The sequence below is a fragment of the Cyrtonyx montezumae genome, unplaced genomic scaffold (genome assembly GCF_038088225.1).
Source record: "Cyrtonyx montezumae isolate F1298 unplaced genomic scaffold, pur_monq_1.0 scaffold_3, whole genome shotgun sequence".
NCBI lineage: Eukaryota > Metazoa > Chordata > Aves > Galliformes > Odontophoridae > Cyrtonyx > Cyrtonyx montezumae.
Genome location: NW_027072034.1, coordinates 131,881,022 through 131,907,631, shown reverse-complemented (window position 1 = coordinate 131,907,631; position 26,610 = coordinate 131,881,022). Strand labels below are relative to the sequence as shown.

The window sequence follows — 26,610 nt, the reverse complement described above, 5'->3', positions numbered from 1 at the left end:
TGTGTTAAGATAACAAAATCAGAGGCACATCGATTTAATTTTTAGATCTGCTGATCTGTACATAAGCATAGGCTACAAAAAAAAGTTATTCCTCACAGTTGCTAATTATGAATTCAAAAGGATCAGCGTGACTAGGAACAACTGAATATAGCAAACGTAGGAAACAATAAATACAAACATGCAATCTGAAGCATTAATATAACCTTTGCTAAGTTTGCCACTTGTTTTGCGGTGTTTAAAAGTCTTGCCTGTATTTAACTGAAGTTAGCCGTCTCACCTCCATGGGTAGCAAATTAAATGGGAATAGTCTTTTCAGTTTCTTAACTTACTAACTTTACACTAAGTTAGTAAACTAATCTAATAAAACTATGGCACGCACTTGAAATGAAATCTAATCACAGGCCCATCAAAGTTACCAGCTGGGGGCAGCACTGCAACTGCAACATGATTTGCTACATGCTGTGGAGAAAAGCAACCTTTGGTCTCTGTTCTAGCACTATCGGGAATTAAAACAAACAAAAACCCCACAAAAACAGGCCTTCATTTCTCCCACTGAAAACCTTGCAGAATACAGAAGACAAAATATGGGAGGAAACTATAAATACAGTTGCTTAGAATACTGTCAAGGATAAACAGGACACTAGATCACATACTAAGGCAGTGAGAAAGACTGTTGTCCAGGAAACCCCCAGATGCTCTAGTCTACTGCAATTGTAATAGCCAGCATAATAATTATGTGCACATAATTAGATTATCATTTTCTAAACTGGGAGTTGAGTAAATTAGCATTTCATCGCAGTGAATTTCTTATGACTGTTTCACTGTCATTTAAGCACATAATGACAACATCATGCCTGTCATCATAACTATATGAATACAACAAGCTGCTTGAGTACCACAAGCTGCTCTTGCCTAATTCCAAATTCTGCCTCAGAAAAATGGCTTGTGACAGTATGGAATGGCACTAGTTACAGTTAAAAGACCAAGACCAAGTGCACACACTTAGGCAAGCATGTCTAGTGATACAACGAAGAGGAGGGCCATTAAGATGATCAGAGGGCTGGAGCATCTGTTCTGTGAAGAAAAGATGAGGAAGTCGGGGCTTGTTCAGCTTGGAGAAGAAAAGACTTTGTGGGGAGATCTCATTGCAGCCCTTTAGTACTTGAGGGGAACTTATAAGCAGGAGAGAGACCAACTTTTTACATGGCCTGATAATGACAGGACGAAGGAAATGGAATTAAACTAAACAGGAAGATTTAGGCTAGATGTGAGGAAGAAATTCTTTACTCAGAAGCTGGTAAGGCACTGGAAAAGGCTGCCCAGAACAGATCCCCCACCTACTAGAGGAGTTCAGGGCCAGGTTGGATGGGGCAGCCTGACCTGCTGAGTGGCAACCTGCCCGTGGTAGGAAGGTTGAAACTAAACAATCCCTTCCAACCCAAGCAATTCTGTGTGATTCTGAGAACTAACAATACTCTGTCTTATCTACAGCAACAAGTTGGGAAACTTGTTTTATTGTACTCTCCATAATGAGTGTGGTTATATAGCTTCTCAATGTAAATATGAGCTCCTATAATATTTCCTCAGAATACGCAGCACTACAGTAAGTCAGTTAAAGCATATAGGAGAACAAATGACAGTAACATTCAGAACAGACTACCTTATATAACAAATTGTGAAAACAAACAAACAAAAAAACATACTAGGAGCTTCCATTTTTCATAATTTACTTTTTAATAGAAAATGATAGGTTTGAGATGATGCATTTGTTAAAAAATGCACAAAATGAAAATTACTTTATGGTATTTCCTTCTAATAAACATTAATAAGTCTGAGATGACACAAAGCCAATAAACAACATGGTGACAATCTCAACCACACCTGAATGAATGGCAGTTTCAGTATACTATTTATTTGTATCAAATGTATTTATGACATAATTCATGTGATACTTGTAGTGGTGGAAAGCAAAAAATTACATTATTTTCCTTTAATGTTTGACCACATACTCAGAAATCCAGTATCTAATAAAAATAGTTGTGTCTTCTTCCAGACACAAGAAAAGTTAAATTTATTTGTACAGGAGGAGTAGTTGTATCCCACCTTTAAGCTTTCTGATACTTTTTGCATGGCACAAGGCTTCTGCAAGGAAAAAATAAATACATCCAGCAGGATGCTAAATATGTTTTTCCTGCTGACCAGCAACTCCTTTGCCCTCTGAAGACCCTATTTGGTAGCTATCCAGGTGTCATTTTCACTTTGCCTGCAGTCTCTTCCAACAACCTGAATGAAGAGGCCTTTCGGAATTTGATATTAAACCAGAAATGTTTTATGCTCTAACTATTGAACTGTTCTTTTTGCCATAGCACAGATAGATTTTTCCCTTGAAAGGGTCACATTACTTGCCTGTGCATCCTTGAAAGGGCATGCATGACTGAAAATTTGGGATATTTTTTGTTAGCAGAGGCCAAAAATAACGTATGCTGAAATCTCACTTCCTCAAAACATAAAATTTCCAAACTACACTGAAACGTACATTAAGATTTTAAAAATACAAACATACCATAACGAGCACGGTTGAAAGTACCTGCAAGTGTCTTACATGAAGAATTATCACCACCACAGATTCCACATTTGTCTCTCCTTGCCTTGGAATTCAAAACATGGTCACAGCCTGCTTGCTACAAAAAATACAATGCTGTGTCATTCAGCCCAGTGGAGAACAGTGAAAACATATAATGTTAGCTTCCCACTCCCCAAACATATTTTCATTCATTGTATATATCTAGTCTTCCTTGGAAATTCATGAAAAGCCTTTAACATTCTAGTATGCTGTGATGCATGGGAGAAAACTATAGTTCTGGATTATAAATTCTTAAAACAACAATACATTTAATACGTCAAGAACTGTACAAAGCTACCTAGAAGTATTTAAAGATTTTGTATAAAAATTACAACATAATATGTAAACTAAGGTGTATTTACATAAAGTCTTGGAATTCTAAAATGACTATGCACACTTGTATGAACATCAATTCTATTCAAGTCTGTCATGACTACAAAACAAGAAAGAAAATGCATGTAGACTAGCACAGAAATACTTCTCATTTATAAATATTTACTTATACTTCCTTTTTTTTCCCCACAATCATAAACAGGACTGCTCCCTGGCATTTCCTCCTCCATTTTGATATACATCCAAATAAAAGGTTATATTTTCTCCTCATTCTGAATTTACCCAGTTTCACTGAAATCAGCAAAACTACTTAGGATGGACAAGAAAGTCTTGAACTTTTTATAAGATATCAGTTTGGTTTTTTTTTATAACAAAATCTGGTGGGCATTTCCATAACTTCTATTAGGCAAAGGATGTTTAAATGATCCCTTTCAGGGGTCTGTTCAACCTGATCTTGCAGTGGAATCATAAATACATAATCTATCTACCCTCGCATTTTCCAATTTTTCACTTTGATAGTAATATGATGGCAATAAACACACAGCATGATTGTTTACATGCTCCCTTTACACCAAGTTCAGATCAGTTTCCCTCTGCTCTCTTGGACAATATCAGCACATCAGGGTTAATAAGGAAAGACTGTGGGTGTTCAGATTCAGCTGTATGTGCTTTGCTTAATTGCCTCCATTTCCAGATCTTAATTTGGTAGGGATTAAAATCAACTTAAGTAAATTCAAAACATCTGGTTTTACATATTTTTCAATAATGGTTATTTCAGCATATATTTATTCAATATCTATTCTACAAGCTGTTAAAACTGATTTGAATAATTAGTAAGTTTAGATTTAAATACCCTGCATAAGCCTTGAACACAAAGGTCATTGGTTTCTGCTCCACAGGGAGTACCATCAGCAACTCTGTCCTTCAGCTGATAGTAGGAAGTTGTTCCAGAAACTCGGCAAAAAAGTTTACAGCGATCTTTCATTGAAACTGGAAAGGAAATCCAACAGGTTTCTTGTCTGTTTTATTACTTTAGTTAAAGAAACATTTGTATTTGATTAATTGAAAAAAAGTTGTAGTGACTTACTACCACTGTATTTTGGAAGCCAGCGAACAGCAGATGTAAGACCATTGATGTTAAAATGTTTGCCATCAAATTCAGAGCACTGTTGCTCCCGGAAATCTTTTTTGCCCTTTGGACATGAATCAGTATTACAGGAACGAAATTTCATCCTGCGTCCAACACAGTACTTTCCTCCATTTCTTGGCCTAATAAAAACAGATAAAACATTGTCCCTTGTTTTCTATAATTCCTGTTTTCCATGAAAATTTTCACAGAAGCAGTATCTCCTCCATAGTTTTAAATTATGATAAAGAGTGAAAAAGACAGAATGTAAAATTGGGAGCAGATATACTCTTCTATGTTTTCTTAATTTCAGGTTCAGCTTGGGGATCAAAAGATCTAAAACATGAAAATTGCGGACAATGCCTCATGTATTCTTACATCTATTATTACATCTAATTCCTAACTTGTAAACCCTGTTACACAATACTTCCATACTAACAGGAAAAAGGAAAAAATAATCAACAGTATCAACAGTATCAGCTACTACAGGCTGACAGAGGCCTATTTAATCAAGATCTATTCTACTTCCTCTTATGCATCACAGAAAACATAACCTGGGGTGATTTCATTGAGGTTCATTTATCCTTCTGATAATATCAAGACGCCATTACTAATGTATAACTGCAGCTCTTGTTCTGTAGAAGGGTAAAGTTGTCACTGATTTTTGTTACAGAGAATGAAACCCACATGGATTATATAGTCAATGGAAGTTTCTTACTATGATGCAAGCTGTAAATGACTCTGCTCTAATCAGTGTTGCCTGTGAACATTACTGGTGGTAATTATGAAAGAGTTTTAAAGCCAAGCAAAAAAAGTGTTTTACTAAAAAAGATTACTAGGCAGTATATCTGTTATTGTTTAGCAACTTCTAGTCCAGAGAAAGTATCACAATATTTAAGAAAACCCTCTGTACATAGAATAAAGCTATAAAAGAAGACTCTAAACACAAGTGAGTTTTCATAAATATCTATAAATATGAATTATATATTTAAAACCAAAGCACTCTAGAACATCTAAGCAGACTGAAGTCTCTAGACTCATCCCCATTTTTCAAACATGGCTAAAACAAGCATTTATTTTACCAGTGCTTCAAACAAATTCATGAAACCATAATACGTTTATATTATTTTGAACTAAACCATTATGTCACAATTCCTTCATTGTGCTCTACTGAAGAAGAACAACAAAAAACATACTCTGGTCTGTTACAGAGCCTGGTGGTGCTCTTGATTCCTCCTCCACAAGTTCTTGAACATGAGCTATAAGGTCCCCATGGTCCCCATTCTCCATCTACAGGACGAGTCTCCATTTCTCTGCTCACACATATTCCATGGCGGCAGTGCTGCACAGTTGACAAAATAAAATTTCTGAGTTAAGGGAAAGGTTATTACATATATCAGGCACAGAAAGAAGAAAGTTTACTTCAGCTATCCTCTGAAGCATCAAAGACTGCCCAAACCTGAACACAAGACAGCAGACTGGATGAACTACGCAGTCAGCGTTTATACACAAAAGAGAAAATTCCATGTTTTAGATGACTGACTGCAAACTCAGGATTAGACTGATGATCCGATTTGTTGTCAGAAGGGATTCTCACAGCCACATTGACAGTGGCTTACTCCATCATTCCCTGCAGTATAAATATATATGGATCAGTCACTAGAATAATCCTGCTTGTTATTTATGAAGCTTAGGTTTTGCATTTTCTCTTTCTGTGGCACAAAACAGCTTGGTATTATTACACAGGCTTTAAGGTTTTTGTCCAACTAAACTCTCTAGCACATAAAAATAATTAAAACACCTCCGATATACAGAAAATAAATCAATCCAAGAATTCCAACCCTTTTAGAAACTGATTAAAATGTCTCATATAATTTCTCTCAAGAGTTATTCTAACATTAGCATTTTTTCTGACTGTCTATTCTTTGGGATGGATTCCTTGAGCTAGGAGGACGTGATCTTCAAATACTAACCAGCTTCCTCAGGCTTCTCTTCCTTCTAGGGCTTTATCCCACAATACTTAACCAAGCAGATCCTTGAAGAGGTCAAAATCTGCTCTCCTGAAATCCATGATTGTGATCTGCTATTCAACCTCCTCCTGACTTTTGTGTTCTTGAACTCTACCACCTCATGGACATCACAGCCAAAACTGCCTTCGGCCTTTCAGCTTACAACAAGTCCTTCACTCTTATTATGAGGTCCAACAGCACATCTCCTTTTTGGTTCCTCTATCACTTGGAGAAGGAAGTTATCAAAGCATGCCAAAAACCTCCTGGATCACTTACGCTCTGCTGCGTCATCCCACTAACAGATAACAGGGTACCTGAAGTCTCCCACGAGGACCAGCACCTTGTTCTCCAAATAGGACTTTGTTAAAGAATCAAGTCCTCAATTATGAATTATGCCCAAACTCTTAATCCAATTTGGTAGTAAAACTGTCTGCCTGTATAGCCCTTGGTCATGCTGACTCTTGAGCATTGTCCATGTATTTTAAGTCCTTAAAATTTACATCTGGAAATATGATCAAAAAAGGTTTCTATTTAAATATGATAATCTATGATAATCAAGGTTTCTATTTAAAGCTCAAAGCTAGCACAGAATCCAAAGCCAGATCTATCTTGCTATAGAAGCCATTTAAATGTTTCAGAAACTGGCCAGATTATCACTCACTTGATGCTAAGACTAACACCGTAACTCAGCCAGTGAAATAATGGCATCTTTCTGGTGTTATCTGTATAACACCTTAGTGCTTACTGTCAGTTTTTATTACTTTTATCCATATGCCTTTAGGATACCTTTGTTAGAAGGTAAAATAACTATGAACATAAAAGATATGGCTGCAGTTATTTAAGTCGAAGGCAAACATGAGGAAACATTGAGACCTTGCATATCCAAGAATTATCATTAACATCTTAGGAAATATATATATTTTTTACTACTATATGCTGAGGATTCCAAATCTCACATCACAAAACTAATACTGCATCCAAACATCCAAATATGAGACTAGGATCTAGAGTTTAAGTTCTTCTTCCTTCCACAAAAACATTCCCAGCAGCTTGAAGGGAGAACTCAGGAAAAGACACAGTTGTAAAATGAAATTTTATACCCACAACAGCATTGTTCTGATCCATAAAAATGCAAAGCACATGTTCACATCTGGGATTTTAATAGCTTATTCAACAAACTTGTCTCAGTTATTCTGCTTCTGCATTCCTACAGAAGCAACACAATGAAGTCACAGTAGAAAACTCAGGCACCAGACACATTCCAGATGTTTCTCTTTGCCTGCTTGAATCAAACCCAAATCTGACCCAAATCAACACTCAATTATTATATCTTCAGAGACAACATGGAGGGTCAATGGTTCAAAGCTTGGGATCAGTGGATCGACAGGTACCCAGATACATATTTCTCAACCGCCTACTTGCAACAAGCAGTTGGACAAGTATGGATTAAAATATGATTTGATAAACTGATTTCAAGTACTTCTAATATAACTCACAACTTACTGTATTTGCTAAGTTTCCAGGAAAGCAAATTTGAATGAAATTATTTAAGTGTTAATTGTCAGGCTATGCTAGACTTTGATTGAATCAAGAGTGTCAGATACAAGTAGAAGAGCTTGCTATACAGTGCTTCTAGTTATATAGATTCAGCATATAGCCCAATGAGCAAGGACTAAAGATAGGAACTCACGTGAATGTAAGAGTTCAAAAATCTCTGAACTATCATTATTGTTTGGATTTCTCTCTTTGGAGTGTTCCCATTTATCACCATGAAATAAATGTTTTATTGCAAATCTCTGTGTCATCTGCTGCAAATTAATCAATGGAAACCTGATGCTGCACTTGAGAACTGTGTCTGTTGTGCTTCTTCCCACAATGCATGTACATCCTACATTCTTGACATTGTCTGCTTTCCAAGAAAGGGTCAAACCCCAACCAAGTCAAGAAAGTGAGGTCTAGACGATAGAATAACAATGAAAATAGAGTGGTTAGTAAAATGAATATGAAACGCAGAAGAAATGGAGTTGCAACAAATTAAAAGTTGTATCTACAGCATCTCAGGTCTCTATAGTACTGATTCTCAAGGAAGCCTACATCTATTATTCAGATGACAACAACTAATTTAAAACACATTCTAACAACATGCTATTTTAATTATTTTTTTCACCGTTTTCACTTTTTTTCCTTGTGAAAAATCTACATATTCTATTTTCCCCTTGAAATACTTCCATAGAAAACACTCAGGTTTTCTGATATCATATCTAATCAGAAAAATATTCCATGAAAATCACAGTTTCCAGGAAAAATTCTTTGTTTGACCCTTAAAAAACTTTACTCCATTTTTACAGCTAAAGAGATCCTCCATTGCTTTCCAGATGGTTAACATATTCTCCAATCACCTGTTGAAATCCTACTGAATTCTTAATACTTACTTTACACATATATAAACAATAAATTATTCTTTTGGATTTATTACCCACAGTTATTGCATTCATGAGGAAGTCAAACAATGCAATGACTAATTTAAAGGAAATCAATATATCAGTAGAAACCAACAACTGCAGAAAAGCAAGTATATTTCAGAATAGCAAATATATTTCAGAATTAGAGACTGACACTTTGTTTACTGACCAAAATAATCTTTTCTTGGTCTTGCAGTGAATAGAAGTAATAAACCTTCTCTCACTCATAAATATTGGGCATATTCTTTCCAATAGGACCAAAGTTTGTATTGTGTATTCTCTCTTGTTATTAAAAAGATTTTTCCAGACTACTGTGAAATTAGTTTTTTCACTGTTACATAAATAGCAAACTGCCATTATGAATATGGACAGTGGGTCACAAGACTTATCTTGATGAAGAGATCTTCATAAAAGATGCAACTGCTAAATCAGTTTCACTGTATATTCAGGACATCAAAAACTTTGGGTCAGAACCAAACATCTACTATCCTTCTAAGAGGAGGTAGGTTGAAAATCATGGAATCAATAAAATAACCTGAGTGGAAGGGACCCATTAAGGATCAAAGTCCAACTCTTGGCTCCACACAGGGCTACCTAGAATCAAACCCTATGTCTGAAAGAGTTGTCCAAATGGTCCAGCTGTTCAGTGCCACCTTTGCTGCCTTGGGCAGCCTGTTCCAGGCCCAGCCACCCTCCAGTGAAGAATCTTTCCCTAACCCCCAAGCTGACCCTCCTCTGTTGCAGCTTCATGCCATTCCCTCAGGGCACTGTTACTGTCAACAGAGAGCAGAGCTCAGCACCACTAAAACTACAAATTCCTTAAATACAACTTTCTGAAGTTCTAAGTGCTTTGTGCAAGATATTTTAAGTGCTACACGTTACATCCTTTGAGGATGCAAATCAAAATCTGCATTCAAATAAACAACAAACCTGACAGATGAGGAAACAGTGAGCTGCCTCCTCATTCTCTAAACACTATATGAAATAAACCAACATGCAGAGTTCAGGAAGTCCAGTTTCCACTTCTTCCTTTTTATGTTAAAAAAAAAAAGTAAACCATATCTCATATAGGTGGGGTGTAAGTGCAAGAGAAGTTCTGGTTTTCAGCCCGGAACAAATCCAAGTATGCTGAATTATTTTACAGTATGCAAGAGTGACTATGAATGTAAGTTACTCGTGATTAATATACTTGCTGGAATAGATGAAGAGGTACTGATAGATGCTTTCACACTTTCTCTGAAACAGATCAAATAGACAAATATCTACTGAAACCAGGAGTCTGATTCAAATATTTATTCCAAATAATTGTTTTCCTGTACTTAATTCACTCAGTCGTAATTAGCTCTAGCTCAGTGGAACAGCTGGAAGAGAAACTGGGGGAATATGCTTTTGAGATGCTTGCTTTTCAGAAAATTCATCTTTGTTGTACTATGATAAAGAAACAAACAACTTTTTTCAATGATCTAAAGCTTTCAAACAACAGAAGGGAAGATGGCAACTTTCTCCTGAGGTCTTCTACCTACTTTTTACAAATATGACACTTGTAACCTAAAAGGTTAAGTCAGGTAGATACTGCTTAAGCAATCATTACCTTATGACAGTAGTACTTCCACACAGCAAGCCCTGATCTCTTTTCCCTACATCAAAGACTCTGCCATATGCAAGCTCTGAGAAAGAAATGAAGGCTTACCATTCCCACACCGCAAACTGTTCCATCAGCCAAAGGCATGTGCTGAGTACGACATCCCTTGTGAACTCCCTCTGTGCTCGTGCACCATAAGCGTTTGCACTGTTTCTAAACAGAAAACAAGATTACCTTTATTGTGCCTGTACACTGCTTTAGACATTAATTGGAATATTTGCATTATTTTCCTCATACTACGTGGGTTTAATTTTGGCTATTATATGTTATTATTTTTTTTACAGATAACTCCCTCTCCCCACCAGAAAATTCATTTGCATAACACTGGGCAGGAATGTGGAATAGTTGAAACAGATCTCATTAGAAATAATAAATTACTTTAGGTTTTCTAGTTCAGTAGATAATTTAATAAAAGGGCAATTAAAAGATTGTAGTTGATATTGTGCAACATAAGGTACAACATCCAGAAAAGGACACTAACTGGAATCATTTTTAAAAAGACACTGACTAGATACTTCAGAAGAAAACCTTCTTTTCAGATTATTAAAGAGATTCTTTATGGACGAATAAACTTTATGGATTAAAACCATCACAAAGCAGCCTTCAGTAACATCACCTTCAGATCTTTGAATTTCTCTTTTCTATAATATTCTCAAAAAGACTGACTCTTCTTAAACAGTACTTCATCACAGCTACAGTTCCACTTAATTCACTTTAAACCTGATCTCAAATTCTCTCCTCTAAATAATTCCAGCAAACCATGTAATACAAGGACATCTCAACATCTTAATGGTAATGAATGAACTCATAATGCTACGTGTATTATTATATCTTGTACTGGCAAATAGGCCACCTACGTTTTCAAATATTTCCATATTTACCTACTCAATTCTATATGTTACTTTCATTCCAGATACCAATTTTGCTTTAAATAATATTTGGTTTATTATACAAAATGTACACTTTAAAGGAGACAAAAATTTTTGACCATGTAAAAGGAATCTGCACTTTGGATCAAACATTTGGAAAACTAGCATATAGATTTTAAATTTATAACTGTTTAAAAACACTCAAAGCAGATAAGAAAGATTTGTTAATGTAATATGGTGGCTATTATGCAAAGAACATTTAATAAAAGTGTTGCAATCATTCCTTTTTGGTAGTTCCAGTAAGCTTTGGTTTATTCAACTTTAGTTCTTTTAAAGGAATTATATTTACATTCACAGATGTACAAATCAGAATTAATTCATCCTGATTTTAATCCTATGTTTTTCTATAGCACAGAGCAGCAAGGCTTTCCATTAAACTCTTTCCCCTTTTAAGAACAGAATCTGAACTTTGACATAATTCAAGATAAAATTCTTATAAAAATTAATAGAGATTTCATTATTTAAGTCTACATCTCAGTAATTTTTAGTACCTATTAAGCAGGAATCTGTATATTGTTCACTCACCAAATAGGGACACACTTGTGACCCAAGGCCAAACATAAGTTCACACTGCTTATTGACATCATACATTAATCCAGGCAGCTGAGAAGAAAGACCATAAATTCTTCCAGTGGGTTTATCTAGGAGGCATTCACCATAACCAGTGCTGTTGTGAAAACAGGAAGAAAATGTGAATTGATCACTGTTCTGACAAATTAAGATCATACTAAAGAGTTCTTCGTTAAGCCACAATATTTTTAAGAAGTACCATCTTAATTTTACATTTTGATTATAACTTCACTGAAACCATGGAACTATTTATCCTCTGAAGATTTAGATACCTGTTATTTCTGGGGGATTTAGGTCCTCCAAGTCAGTGGTTAAAGCCAATGACTAATATTAAACTGGCATTTAAGCACTAATTTTAACACTCCTCTGAACGACACGAAATTGAAAAAAAAAAATGCATCGTACTGATACTTACTCAAGAAACTCAGTGATGTATTTTTGACTGCATTTTGACCAGGTCCATGGACTTGTGTGGTAATTTAAAGTTGGAGCCATAACATGGTATTGATGTTTAATTCCAGCTTCTTTACATTTAAAGCTGTCATCATGTGGCACATTAAATCTAAGAAGCAAAACAAATAAACTCCAAAAAAAATTCAGCTATAATTAATTAAAATATGTCTGTTGTATTTCTGAATATACCTTAGAACTGCAATGGAACTTGTGTTTTATGACTATGAGACATTATGGCAATCATACGGAATACAATAATTACAGCAGCATAATTCTTCAGCTCACCAAAAAAATCCGAGTGTTTTGGGAGTATGGCATTTTAGAGGAACAATCCATCCACTGAACTGAATATACAATACTGTCTGTTAGAAATTGCCCCAATATTTACCTTATAATTTTTACTATACAGTAACAAACTACAGAGCACATCAATATCATTTTATGCAACAAATATTTTACCATACTTTAGAATTCAGTTTAAGTAACATGATAAAAGGCATGTATCTAAATGAACTTCCAGGAGAATGAAAATCAAGCTAGCTACTGAGCTCTGTAATGCCATTGTTACCTACACTGTGGCATGCCTCATGGAGCTAGAGTATAGCATCTTTCTGCCATCACTGATGAGGTATGCTTCATAAAATAAAATGCTGTCATCTCCTCTTATTTTTCTGAGTAAAGTATTTCTCTTTGTGTTATTCTATTGTTTTCTGAAAGGATCAAACAGAAGGAAGAATGTTTCTGTGTTATATTTCAAGCCTTTTCTTAAATTCCTACCACAGCTAGAATGAAAGTGGAGTTAACAGGGCTATATTATACATCTAAGATACGTGCCCCAGCGTCCCAACCGGCTGATATAACAAAAGGACAGAAGTTGGGTACAAATCCAGCATCTCCCATCATCCCAATGAGCAAATGGCTAGATTACAAATCTCATGGTTCCTGTACCTCTAGGTGGCAGGCAGAGCTGACTCCCTGCAAGGGCCAAAACCACTGACTATTCCAGAAGTACACAGACAGATTACTCACCCTTGGAAAAGTACAATCCATCACTGGAAATTGATCATATTCAAAAGGAATTAAAAAAAAAAAACGAACACCTGTTGGGAAATAGGTACTTACACATGTCCAAGCTCATGTGCTATAGTAAAAGCAGCACTTAATCCATTTTCTTCACTTATAGAACAGCTGCGTAGTGGGTCACACATTGTACCTAGCTCTGCCAAACCTGGAAAATTGGATTCTTAAGAGAATGACTTTTAACATAAAAGGAATGACTCTATAAATGAATACTATAGCACATGAATTGAAAAAGCCCTGCACCAGCTATACAACCAAATTTTCACAAAATCAGCTACCACCCAAGATCACAGTATGTGCAGAACAGCTCTGTAACAATTTTGCTTGCCAATTAAATATATATTTTGATTTTTTATAAATCCTACAGTAAAATCTTCCTACAGATTTTGCTGTTAAGATCATACTGATAAAAGACAACTCACCTAGAGTATCACACTTCTCTCTAGCTCTGCAGATGTCTTCCCTTAAAAGAAAAGACTTATTTTAAATTCCAAGCAAACAGAAAATACTGCAGTTAAAAGTATTTAACTGTTGCGACACTAGTTACAGTGATTGTAAATCTCAATTCTCAATTTTTAATCTTGCAGTCCATTTTAAGAATTTGCATTGTTGTGAAAGAAGTAATTCACGTTCACTGAACAAACCCCACAGAATTAATTTCTATCTAGCTTGCAAGCATACAGATTTATATATTAATCTTTTTCTCTACTATGTATATTAGTGTAAAATGCTGCTGGAAATGCACAGATTCCAGGATACTTGAAACTATCTTAGGCAGCAGAGTAGCTGTCAAAATAACAATGTAAAATTCAGGGCAAATATCAAACATAGTTTTAAGTACAGCAATGTGTCTAATTTGAACATGGAAGACAAAACAATAAAAAGGCACAAGAGAGAATGTATCCCAGTGAACAAGAATCAGAGTCTCCACTGAGGAGATCAGTGTCCCTCGGGTGAGGGAAGTGTAAGATATTCTTTATCCACTCCAATTAACTATGAACATTATTAGTGTACATTTAAATATGACAACATAAGAAAAAAGTTGAAGCATTTGTCTCATCTAGCTGGGTAATTGTCTGTTTCAATACCATACCTAGTGATAAGAACAGCAGTGTCATGATGAGAAGGGTGAGCATCATCCAAAATGTTCTGTGCTTGTTGCCATATGCAAAAATTACGAAGAGTGGTAGCTGCATTAAAAGTGATAGTTGGTCCTTCCTAAGGAATGTCAAAGAAACAAAAAAGGGGTTGTAATATTCATTCACTTGCACTTATTATTTTGTCATTTGTGTCCCTCATGTTCACAACTATGGAAGGAAGTCAGAAAGATTCCACTCACGCATTTGTTTGCAGAATCAGGATCTTAATTTAGCAAAAAGTAACCAGTCATAAGAACCCATCTTATTCATCAATGCATCACATATTAGAATCAGAAAAATAAGGCGGCAAGATAATTATGATAAAGAAATATTAAAAAAACACCTGAAAAAATGCTACTTAGTACAACATAAAATATTATAACTGTTAGTGTTGAAAACTCTCAATAAAAACCCCCTATGAAACTTGTCACTCCCTGGGCATATTTGCACAACTATAACACCACATACAGGAGCTACCCTGTAAGCTTCTAAACTCAGTATCTGATTGAGGTACACTTGGGTCAACAGGAAGCGCTAATACACAGAGAAATATGAGTATTAAATAGAGGCTGTATAGTTAACTTCTGTATACATTATTTAAACCTGCACTGTGCTACCAGCGCATTTATTCTACTCTTCTAAAATAAAATTATATATTTAAATTTTAAAAACATATTTAAAATATTTTAAAGTTTGGATTCATAATGCAAATTTACATATTTTGAAATTTAAGAAATATTTTTTCCTACCTGTTCATTATGAATTACAATTAACTTTACAATAACTATATTTATAAGATTTCCAATACTTGAATCTTTATAGATTGCTGCAACCTAAAGAGGAAAAAAATCAGATGATTAGAAAATTAAACTCATCTGGCAAATCACATTTCATGTTGACATGCAAATGAGTTATTAGAGAATAACAGGCAGTTATGCAACAGATGCCTCAGGCATCCATCTCTGGCTTTCTACCCATGGGTTTTGGTAACAAACCCAAAGTAGATGCCTGTGTTTTCCAGTGCTATTCTCTACATAAGAGGTCTACATCCTACAATAATTTTCCTAAATGCTAAAAATGCAGTTATTAAATATCCAAACTGTTATAATTTTATATAATTTCAAAACACTTAGACACTTTGTTAATAAAATTAATGAAGTAAGCATAGATTGTAATATAGATTGTAAAGATTATATATATAAATATAGATTGTAAGACCTGTAGTTTATTCGTAAAATATCACAGACAGAAATGGAGTAACGTCAGCAGAGCTGTCATAGACGCAAACTGGTTTACACACAATTTGAGAATCAACACCTAAAATATTACAGGATTTCAGAAAGAACATGGGAACCAATAAGCTTTTGCCTTTGCTTTTAAAAGAAGCAGGACAGCACTGAAAACATACCTGACACACTGTACAAAGGTTTATTTCCTCATTTGCAAATTTCTATTTACACAGTCAACAGGCACTTTATGATAGTGCAGCCAGAGAGTCAAAATTACACATCATTTCCACACACCAAAGTAAACCAAAGTTATTCTTCGTAAAGGCAGTAAAAAAGTTTATTCACACTCAATAACATCTTCAGACATTCCACCCATATGGATTCCCCTATTTGGCTTAAAGCAGTTATCAAATAAGCTTTATCTAAATGAATGCTGTCCACTAAACACAAAGCACTGACTTTCCCCCACTCTGGCTTGGACTAAGGCTGCAAGGCAACTAAGGGAAAAAGATCAAGGAATTGGATCAATCTGTAGTATTTTTTTCTTTTCTCTTTTTCTTTTTTTTAGCATGTTATATTGACCAACGTGGTCTCATTACAGGCGCTACCTCTAACACAAGTGTAGACAGAGGGAACAGTGCAGAATAGAGTTCTTTTGGTAGTAGTCTACACTTCATCTGGTTCAAATTGCTTGCAAAGCCATAGTGTGTGTGTGAATCCTACACACCTGATATCAAGTAATTCTGCTAAAAGCTGGAAATGACAGAGCCCTGGCTCGCCATGATTCATACCATTCTGTTCTCTAAACTGGATAAGAGAACAACGTGCACCACCATCCTTCATTTCTTTGTTGACAGACAAGCAGGATATGGAAGACTCATAAAAGCAGGGAAGTAGTCAGAGTTTTGGAATCCATGTGGAAAACAAACTATCTTGCCTTTTCCTTCCATATGGATTCCATTCTTGTTTACTAACTAGGAAGTGTCCAATTATTCTGAGGAGCATCTCTTGAGCGCCCACTGAAGAGTTCAATTAGTAATGGGAAGATTCAGGAGGCCTCTATTAAATAATAGGTGTATTTATAGCTGTATAGCTCAAGCACTGTAAATGTAAAGAAGAGAATTTACGCAGACAGTGTTACCTGAATTTGAATGCAGTAAACTACCATTTTACTACTATCAAAGCTAACACAAATTATCAAGCACAAGATGTTTTTTTTATGGCTTGAGATCCACTTTGGTAAATTTAGAAAGAATATTTCTATGTATCTATACTTCTTAGGAAAGATCACAAACAGTCCATGCACGCTCCTGAATGAATTGTCCTATTAAAATAACATAACACATTCATCTCAAGTAACTAACATTAATCTATCTGTCTAGACTCCTTCGACAGTCAGCAAAGAAGAATAAATGAACAGTCATCTAGATGCATCCATCTGAAGATGCATATTTAGATAAACGTATTTTCAAACAAAATAGTATGATAAATTATTACATTTCTTCAGCCACTTACAATGAATGAAGACTAGATGTCTAACAGATGTATGAGATTAATTCCATCCAACTGTTCCAAGATTTACTTCAGCAAAGAAGAAACAGAAAATTGGTTGATAAGGCATTCCAAAATCATGTCAAAGAGGAATCTGAGACAAGACCTGCAAAGATCTTTGACTTATAACACTTTATTACAGGGAGAAGATGCCCATGAGAACTGGCTCTCCCAATGCTTCGGCTGATTTATGAGCTACCTAAACCATAATCAGACAACTCATTACAGCACAAACCTATACAAGATTACATGCATATAAACTTAACAGAAAGATCCTTCATAGAGCAGATAACAAAGCCAGACTACTTTATGCTGAAACATGCATTGCTATAGAAATATCTTTCAATTAAATAGGCAAATCAATCCAGATAAGAATGTCTTTGCTTTTGAATAAAATGCTCTGAAATTCAGGAAACAGTTACATTTCTTACATCTCTTTATGTGAGAGAGCAGTTACAATATATTGAACTCCATTTGGGAGAGAGTGATGTAGCAGTGGAGAGCTTGTGGGTGAGAATCAAGGGGCAGGCTGGTTAAGGGTGACACTGCAGTGGGTGTGTACTACAGGCCCCCTGATCAGGAAGAGGACGTTGATGAGGCCTTCCATAAGCAATTAGAAGTAGTGTCACGTTCCCAGGTGCTGGTGACTTCAATAGGGGGACTTCAGTTATCCAGATATTTGCTGGATGAGCAACTTGGCCAAGCACGCATGATCCAGATGGTTCTTGCAATGTGTTGAAGACAACTTTCTGATGCAGGTGGTGGAGGAACCGACACGGGGAGGGATGTTACTGGACCTTACTCTCACTAACAAGGAAGGACTTGTTAAGGTAGTAAAGGTTGGGGGCAGCTTATGTTGTAGCGATTACGAGATGGTGGAGTTCAATATCCTGAGTGGAAGGAGCAAAGCAGAAAGTAGGATTGCTACCCTGGACTTTAGGAGAGCCAACTTTGATCTCTTCCGGGACCTACTTGGAGCTATCCCATGGGCTAGGGTGTTAGAAGGTAAGGGGGCCCGTGAGAGCTGGTCAGCATTTAAACAGCTCTTCTTCCAAGCTCAGGATCAGTGCATCCCTGTGAGCAAGAAATCGGGAAGGGGTGGCAGGAAACCCGCGTGGATGAGCAAGGAGCTCATGCATAAACTCAAAGGGAAGAAGAAGGTCCATGAAATGTGGAAAAAGGGTCTGACCACTTGGGAAGAATATAGAAAGGTTGTCAGGGCCTGCAGGGATGCAACGAGGAAGGCTAAAGCACATCTGGAATTGAATCTGGCAAAAGTGATAAAGAATAATAAAAAAGGCTTTTTTAAGTATGTTAACAGTAAAAGGAAGATTAGGGAGAATGTGGTCCCCCACTAGGTGAGGGGGGTGTTCTGGTAACAGGGGATGCTGAGAAGGCGGAGATACTGAACACCTTCTTTGCTTCTGTCTTCAGTGAAAAAGCTCTCCCTCAGGAATCCCAGACCCTGAAGGTTAGTGAGAGAGTCTGGGGAATGGGAGACTTTCCTATAGTCAGGGAAGAGGTGGTCTGTGAGCACCTAGGCAATGCTAATGTTCATAAATTCATGGGACCCAGTGGGGTGCATCCACGGGTGCTGAGGGAGCTGGTGGAGGTGATTGCTGAACCATTCTCTATCATCTTTGAGAGGTCTTGGAGAATGGGGGATGTGCCTGATGACTGGAGGATAGCCAATGTCACTCCGGTCTTCAAAGAGGGCAAGAAGGAAGATCCTGGTAATTATAGGCCAGTCAGCCTCACCTCTGTCCCTGGAAAGGTGATGGAACAGCTTGTGCTGGGTGCCATCTCCAGACAACTGGAAGAAAAGGAGGTTACCAGGAGTGGCCAGCATGGGTTCACCAAGGGGAGGTCATGCTCGACCAACCTGGTGGTCTTCTATGATGTTGTTACTGGATGGGTGGATGGGGGAAGGGCGGTGGATGTAGTCTGCCTTGATTTCAGCAAGGCATTTGATACTGTCCCCCATGACATCCTTATAACAAAGCTAAGGATGTGTGGGATAGACGAGTGGACAGTCAAGTGGGCTGAGAACTGACTGACTGGCAGAGCGCAGAGGGTTGTCGTTGGTGGTGTAGAGTCCGGTTGGAGGCCTGTAACCAGCGGTGTCCCCCAGGGGTCTGTGCTGGGTCCAGTCTTGTTCAACATCTTTATCAATGACCTTGATGAGGAAACAGTGGCCACCCTCAGCAAGTTTGCTGATGATACGAAGTTGGGAGGATTGGCTGACACGCCTGGAGGCTGTGCTGCCATTCAGCAAGACCTGGACAGCCTGGAGAGCTGGGCAGTCAGAAACTGGATGAAATTTAACAAAAGCAAGTGTAGAGTCTTGCACCTAGGGAGGAATAGTTGCATGCACCAGTATAGGCTACTGGAATGAGCTGCTGGATAGGAGCTCTGTAGAGAGGGACCTGGGTATCCTAGTGGATGACAAGTTGACCATGAGCCAGCAGTGTGCTCTCATGGCCAAGAGGGCCAATGGCATTCTGGGATGCATTAAAAAGAGCGTGGCCAGCAGGTCAAGGGAAGTGATCCTCCCCCTCTACTCTGCCCTGGTGAGTATTGTGTCCAGTTCTGGGCTCCCCAGTATAAAAAAGACAGGGATCTCTTGGAAAGAGTCCAGCAGAGGGCCACAGAGATGGTGAAGGGCCTGGAGGATCTCCCCTATGAAGAAAGGCTAAGAGAACTGTGTCTCTTTAGCCTTGAGAAAAGAGGACTGAGAGGGGACCTGATCCAGGTTTATAAATATCTGAGGTGTGGGGGGCAAAGTGGCAAGGCCAGACTCTTTTCAGAAGTGTGTGGAGACACGGCCAGAAACTGCAGCACAGGAGGTTCCACACAAATGTGCACAAGAATTGTTTACAGTGAGGGTGACGGAGCACTGGCACAGGCTGCACAGGGGGGTTGTGGAGTCTCCTTCTCTGGAGAAATTCAAGACCCGCCTGAACACCTATCTGTGTGACCTGGTGTAGGGAACCTGCTTTGGCAGGGGGGTTGGACTCTATGATCTCTTGAGGTCCCTTCCAACCCCTATGATTCTATGATTCACTGACTGTCAAGTAAAGTGACTCCACATATGTTGGACAAATACAAATATTTGTCCAGTTCTAGAAGATTTTATTCCAGTTAGAACAGTCTTAGTGATTGAGAACTGGATGGCAGGGATGAACTAAGTTCATTTGACAACAAATAATGCCAGAAACGTCCAAACTAGGACTATCATCATCTTCAGTGCAGCATTAAACTCCAGTTTCATAAAGGCCTTCAGTATTAAAAGTATGTGAGAAGATAACCCATATTTAGTCCTGGGTAGCTAGAAGGATTTAGGGAAGGAGTCCAAACTGGAGCCTTCTCAGGATTAAAATGCAGCATTTTTTGTTCTTACTGTAATCAATTCCTCATATACAATAATAGGTTGTTACTAATCTGTTACTGTTGAATAATCTCAACAGACACCAGTTATTTGCAAACAAAATCTTAAAATGGAAGATGGAAAGAATCCAGCATGAAACACAGTCAGGTTCCTTCCTTCCCCACTGCTGACAATGTCCAGGTAGAATGTTTGGGCAAAGCACTCCTTCAGAAGCCAGTTGAAGTCGCTCATACATTGGAGAAGATGCATCATCAGGCTAAGTACAAGAGAAAACACACACTGCACATCCAAAGACCATCTGCTGTAGGATCTTCAACACCATATCTAAGCAATACCTAACTAATGTCTACCTCTGTCTGGAGCACACATGAGGTCTGAAGTCTTGTCATTTAGATGCCTCAGGCCAATAGCTCTAACAAGAATCTCATCAGAATCAAAAACATATTTTCTCACATACTGAAAACTGGTGAGGATCTACTAAAACCTAACATTGCTCTTATTTCCATGCTTGAGTCAAAGTATAGACACGCTGTCTCATGGGCTCTTCCAGGACTTTCAAATATTTAATTATAACCATTGCTTTAGGAAGATCAAGGTACGAGACCGTGCTGGTAACGGGATGCCCCTACCTGTGATGTAAGGTGTATTCTGCACGTTGGCTGAACATAAGGAAAAAAAAATAAACCTGAGTTTAAAACCACAAGCCAATCTTGAAGCTTCACTTAAGGAATCACACAGGCTAAAATTATCAGCTGAGACTTGAAATGATAGATTAATGCAGAAAATAGCAAAGTCCTGGAATATGCCATTATTTCTTACTGAAAAAGACAGTGCTCCCTGCTCCCATATTCTGTGGAGATCTCTTTCAATCCTCCTTCCCCATTGGAAGCATTCATAAAAAGGATGAAGAAACAGAACAGGAATTTAATAGAATACACCATTTCTTCACAACATCCAGACCCACTTTCTTTATAGTGATCTAAATCCAGCCTTCACAGAAGGAGATAACAGTCAAGACAAAGGGAAGTAACTTTCAAGAGATGTTTTCATACTCCTAACTCAGGCTTCTACATCACAGAACAGCAGTCCAGACCAAAACAGTAAAGGAAGGAGAAATCAAGGACCATGATGAAGATATTTATCTTTCATCGAAAGGATCATAGCTTTTGTTTTCAATACATTCCCAAAGATTACAAGACAGATCTTGCCATCACCAGCTGCCACTGTCAGATTACAGAAGTAACTTTTCTTGGTGACCCTGTAGTAGCTGTCCATTACACTTAGACTGTGAATCACTACAAACTGCTACATACAGAAAAGGAGCTAGAACATGAGCAAGCACATCCAGAGACAGAAAAATAAATGTTATACCTAAATAGAATTGATTTTTTTTCAGTTCTTTTTTCTCTCAAGACTGCATCACAAGACTGCTTTTCCTTTCTTCATCTGCTACATGGAATCATAGCATCCAGGAGAATACATTCATATCACTTAAAAGAAACTTCATATCAGTTCTTAGCTCATGTCTTCTGCCAGCTCCAACAATCCCCTGTTTATCACTGTAGTACTGAAAGGATGTGAGATATCCAGGATCTGGAGTATTTCTCCTTCACCTCTCACATTGTCATATCCTGATTCTGTCTATTTCATGATACCCCAGAATTTTCTCAAGTCATGAGATAAAGAAATAATCACAACATTTATTGCTTCACTGAGAAAGAATAAGAAAAAGCTGTGTTATTTCTGCAAGTGTTACTCCTATTCTGTTCCATCCACTTTTCCAGTATAAAATTGTTTTATTTGAAGGAACCTAGAAATTTCTTATGCAAACTTGCACAAATACATCTACATAGCTCAGAATAACTGTCTTTTCCTGGAAGATTGTTTGGCAAACAACTCCTACACAACTCTCGTGTGGGAGGACTTTTATAACTAACACAACTGAAGCTTCACCATAGGGACAGACCTTGAACACACTGTGCTAGTGAGGTGAATGACAAAGAGATGAATACTAACAATTAAATATCTAATTAACAACAAGCTACCTAACAAGAGTAATAAAGAATACTAACAGCAGTCAGCTGTAAAGATGGGAAAGTAAGTGCTTGCTAACATGCTATAAAATTTCCAGGTCTGTATCACTTAGAGCGCTATGAGGCACTATGATATCTGACACAGGGGCACTCTGGAGCTGGAAAATTTCTAAGAGCAGTCAGTGTATAAAAAAAAGGTAGCATTTTTTATACATAGATCTGTACATCAAGGTAGTCAAGCAGACTAGCTTAGAAATTTTTGTTTCAATGATACTTATAGAGCAGCCCCACAGAGGAAGACTTGTGGATCCTGGCAGATGAAAGCAAATGAAAAGCTGGGCAAGAGCCAGCCAGCAGTGTGCGCTTGTAGCACGGAAGTGCAATGGTATCCTGGACTGCATCAAAAGAGGGGTGGCCAGCAGTGAGAGGGAGATGATTGTCCTCCTCTACCTTGCCCTTGTGAGGCCTCATCTGGAATACTGCTTCCAGGCCTGACACAAAAGAAAGATGGATCCTCTCCAACAGTTCTCTGGAGGTCACGAAGACTATCATAAGGCCAGAGCACCTCTTCCACAATGAAAGGCTGAGTGAGTTGGGTTTCTAGAGCCTCTCAGTACTTAGAAGCAGATTTTATACAGGAGGGAGACTGAATTTTTCACGTAGTCTGCTAGTGAAAGGATAAGGTGGAATAGCTTTAAACTAAAAAAGAGGGAAGATTTAGATTAGGTGTTAAAGTTTTCACTGAGAGAGTGGTTAAGTACTGGAACACATTGCCCAGAGAAGCTGTGGATACCGCATCCCTGGAGGTGTTTGAGGTCAGGCTGGATGGGGCCCCGGGCAGCCTGAGGACCTAGTAGTTGCTGACCCTGCAAACAAGGCAGGGGGTTGGAACTACACAATGTTTAAGCTTCCTTCCACCCCAAACCATCCTATGGTAACTTTCCAGTTATATTCTTTCATGCATAATGAAATAGACATCCTCCATTTAGCAGCATCTTAAAGAAAACATAATCATGTGGTTTTATATATGCAAAAGATATCAGAATGAGATTAAGCAAGAAACAAATGGCTTTGTGCCTGCCCCCTACTTTTCACTTAGTATACTAACATTCAATACTTCTTAATTTGTTAGCAAACAATATCTGAGTGAAAAGAAAGTAAACACATGATTAGCACACTTCAAGCAGTAAATAGGGAAATAACTCATCACAAGATCTTGAGTTCAAAAACATATTTTGTCACTCAGATGCCCCTCATGTAAAAGTAAATTAATATGCAATTCCTTTCAGTCTACTCTGTATCTTCATTATGACATATATACTACATTCAATAATGTTAGAATATTGCAAAATACTAGCATGCAATGAGATATTTAGCATTTCATAAGTTTGGAATAGTAACTGCTGTATTGGATGAACAGCAAAGAAAGCATAAAACCATTCTTTAAGTTCAGGCCACACAAGAACAAAATCATTTAGCTATTTATTTTTATTTTAATGACAACAGGCAACACAGTGGAGCATGGGCTTTCTCCACACAGAAAATGTTACGGGGCTATGCTAATGATTAGCTGTCAGAATGCCAAAAATGTATAAACACTAACAAAAAAATTTAGTATCCTTGTTAAGAGCTGTCACTCACTGCCTTCTTACATCAGTAAGTTATGGAAGGTATGGAACACTTTAAAAAGTGCTATTTCAAGACACTTTACTAGAAACTTTTGTAACCTCACATCTGTACAGACCAGAGAATAAAACAATGGAAAGTCAAAATCTCTTAGCACAGAAACATACAATCCATGTTAATAATGCCTTGATCAACATAAAATAGCATTAAAACCCGATAATACTACAATCTCACTGCTTTACTACTGAACAATAGGATTTTATGATTCTACAGTCCCACAACAAGATAAATGCCCTAAACTGATGCAGTCTGAATCCTTTCTTTAAACACATGGCTGCTCTGCTCCCATACTGCAGATCTGGTACTCACATGACCAGGCAAGCAGCCAACTCCCCCATTTAGCAGGCCTGCCAAGTCATACTGCAGGTGGTTTTACATGTCAAGTTCTCTTGACACGTCAAGATTACAGAGGTCTTGCACCAAGCAGACTAACAATAGACTAAGAAGTCTACAAAAATAATGATATATAAACAGAAAATTTCTTTTAAGATGTCAGTAATAAGGTGCCTGATCAAGAAAATTAGATTAGTGACACAAAACGTAACACAAAAATGAAAAGTGACAAGTTCCTGGCATTTCTACAGTAAACTGCAGTGCTTTAATGAATTCTCACTTGCTTTCTAAGATCTAAACTTACTGTTGGGGCTCTGAACTGTTACAACCTAACATGCCTAAGGCAGAGTCCTCCAGCTACTGAACCTAATAAGACAGTATCGACAACCTGCAATGTTGATACAACGTTTAGAAGAACAAAAAAAACATGGGGAGGGGTTGCAGATTGTTTTATTCATGTTCTCATATTAAAGAATGCCACTGATTATTATATTTCAATACAAAATTTGATAAAGTCAAAAGCCTTCCTATGGCAAAAGGAATATTTCCTCTTTTATTTGCTATTGCTGACTGAAATATGTATTTATCTCCAAGATGGAATAAGTACTATGAATACTCATCTTGCAAAGATCTATCCAGTTTTAAAGAAATGAGAAAAACGCATTCCAGCTTTGGTTCAGTGGGATTACTTGCATGCTGAGTTAAGCCTTTACAGGTCAAATTGGATGAGTGACAATACACTTAAAACCCCAAAAATATTCAGCAGTACATTTCAGTTCCTATTTTCCACCCATACAAAATATCCTACAGTAGCAAGTTTATGTAACTGGTTCTGTTGATACTTAAATACAAAAAGAAAGCAAACAAGTATCGATTTCAAGGAGTCTTTTGGGAGCTAAATACCTACATCCCATTAAAATTCAATGAGATTTGCACACACTTCAGTTCTCTTTAAAACCTATGCCAAAACTGCATATAGCTTTGGAATGAGTAACATAATACTTGATACATTAAAAAAAAAATCACAGAATTGTAGGAGTTGGAAGGGACCTCTAGAGATCAAGTCCCCTGCCAAAGCAGCTCCCTAGCCCAGGTTGCACAGGTAGGCGTCCAGGTGGGTCTTGAGCATCTCCAGAGGAGGAGACTCCACCACCTCTGTGTGCAGCTGTGCCAGTGCTCCATCACTGCACTGTGAAGAAGATCTGTCAATTTCCTGTAACAGTAGAAGTTGCTTGAACAAACAAGTACCAGCTTGGATTATTAAATTTAACTATCTGTTTAATTATAGAAAGGATAGAATGTAACAGTTTCATTTCTTCCCTTTATGGGTAGTAATACTAATAAGAGCTGCATTTCAAATATTAATAGACTAAGAGTCAAGAAAAAACTAACTTCACTGTCACGGTTTTATGACTTTTGTTATTGGCATTCTACATAACATCCTGTAGCGCATTGGGAGTTAAAGGGTTAATGTTCCAGCTCTATGGATCATCAATAGCTCTGGGTACATCTGTCTCAGAAGAGAACTATGTACCCCAGAGGACTTCACGTTGCTTTGCATTTTTCCATTTTCCACTCAGAGGGAAAGATAAAAACTGTGTCACAAGACACAGGCTCTATCCTTTTTGATCAACTCAGCAGTGGGTGCTTGCTAGTGTAAGGCTTTTATTTGATTTATTAGCTTCTATTCCAATTACACTGTGTTATTTTGCATTCTGATATCTTATTTAGTAAATCAGCTTTTCTCCTCAGATCACTGCCACTGTTTTGTTTTTAGGCCCATCTTTCTTTCCCTTTTCCCCTTTCCTTTTCTTGGGGCATGAGTCCCTCACCCCAATCATCACAGAACCAGGCTGAACCAGCCCATAAACTATTGACACCACATACTGATGAGTTCTAATATTGATTACATAGCCAAGACTGGCAGTGATTTATTCCCTACATTTATTACTTAGCTTACTGAAGCATCACTATTCTGAGACATGAAGAGAATGAAAATGGTATATTAATCTGTAAAACAAGGC

The 26,610-nt window shown here is 37.5% G+C and overlaps 1 protein-coding gene across 1 annotated transcript in view; it reads right to left on the bottom strand.

The window, feature by feature from the left end:
* Positions 1 to 26,610, bottom strand: part of ADAMTS20 (ADAM metallopeptidase with thrombospondin type 1 motif 20) — an 84,971-nt gene that overhangs the window by 41,515 nt on the left and 16,846 nt on the right. Inside the window, exons 5-16 of the mRNA XM_065743418.1 lie at positions 15,116 to 15,199; positions 14,321 to 14,445; positions 13,650 to 13,690; positions 13,270 to 13,375; positions 12,110 to 12,256; positions 11,650 to 11,791; positions 10,244 to 10,348; positions 9,033 to 9,034; positions 5,279 to 5,449; positions 4,044 to 4,225; positions 3,810 to 3,946; positions 2,564 to 2,681 (exon numbers count right to left, since the gene is read on the bottom strand). Coding sequence (XP_065599490.1) covers positions 2,564 to 2,681; positions 3,810 to 3,946; positions 4,044 to 4,225; positions 5,279 to 5,449; positions 9,033 to 9,034; positions 10,244 to 10,348; positions 11,650 to 11,791; positions 12,110 to 12,256; positions 13,270 to 13,375; positions 13,650 to 13,690; positions 14,321 to 14,445; positions 15,116 to 15,199 — 1,360 coding nt within the window. The remainder of the gene's footprint in view (positions 1 to 2,563; positions 2,682 to 3,809; positions 3,947 to 4,043; positions 4,226 to 5,278; positions 5,450 to 9,032; positions 9,035 to 10,243; positions 10,349 to 11,649; positions 11,792 to 12,109; positions 12,257 to 13,269; positions 13,376 to 13,649; positions 13,691 to 14,320; positions 14,446 to 15,115; positions 15,200 to 26,610) is intronic.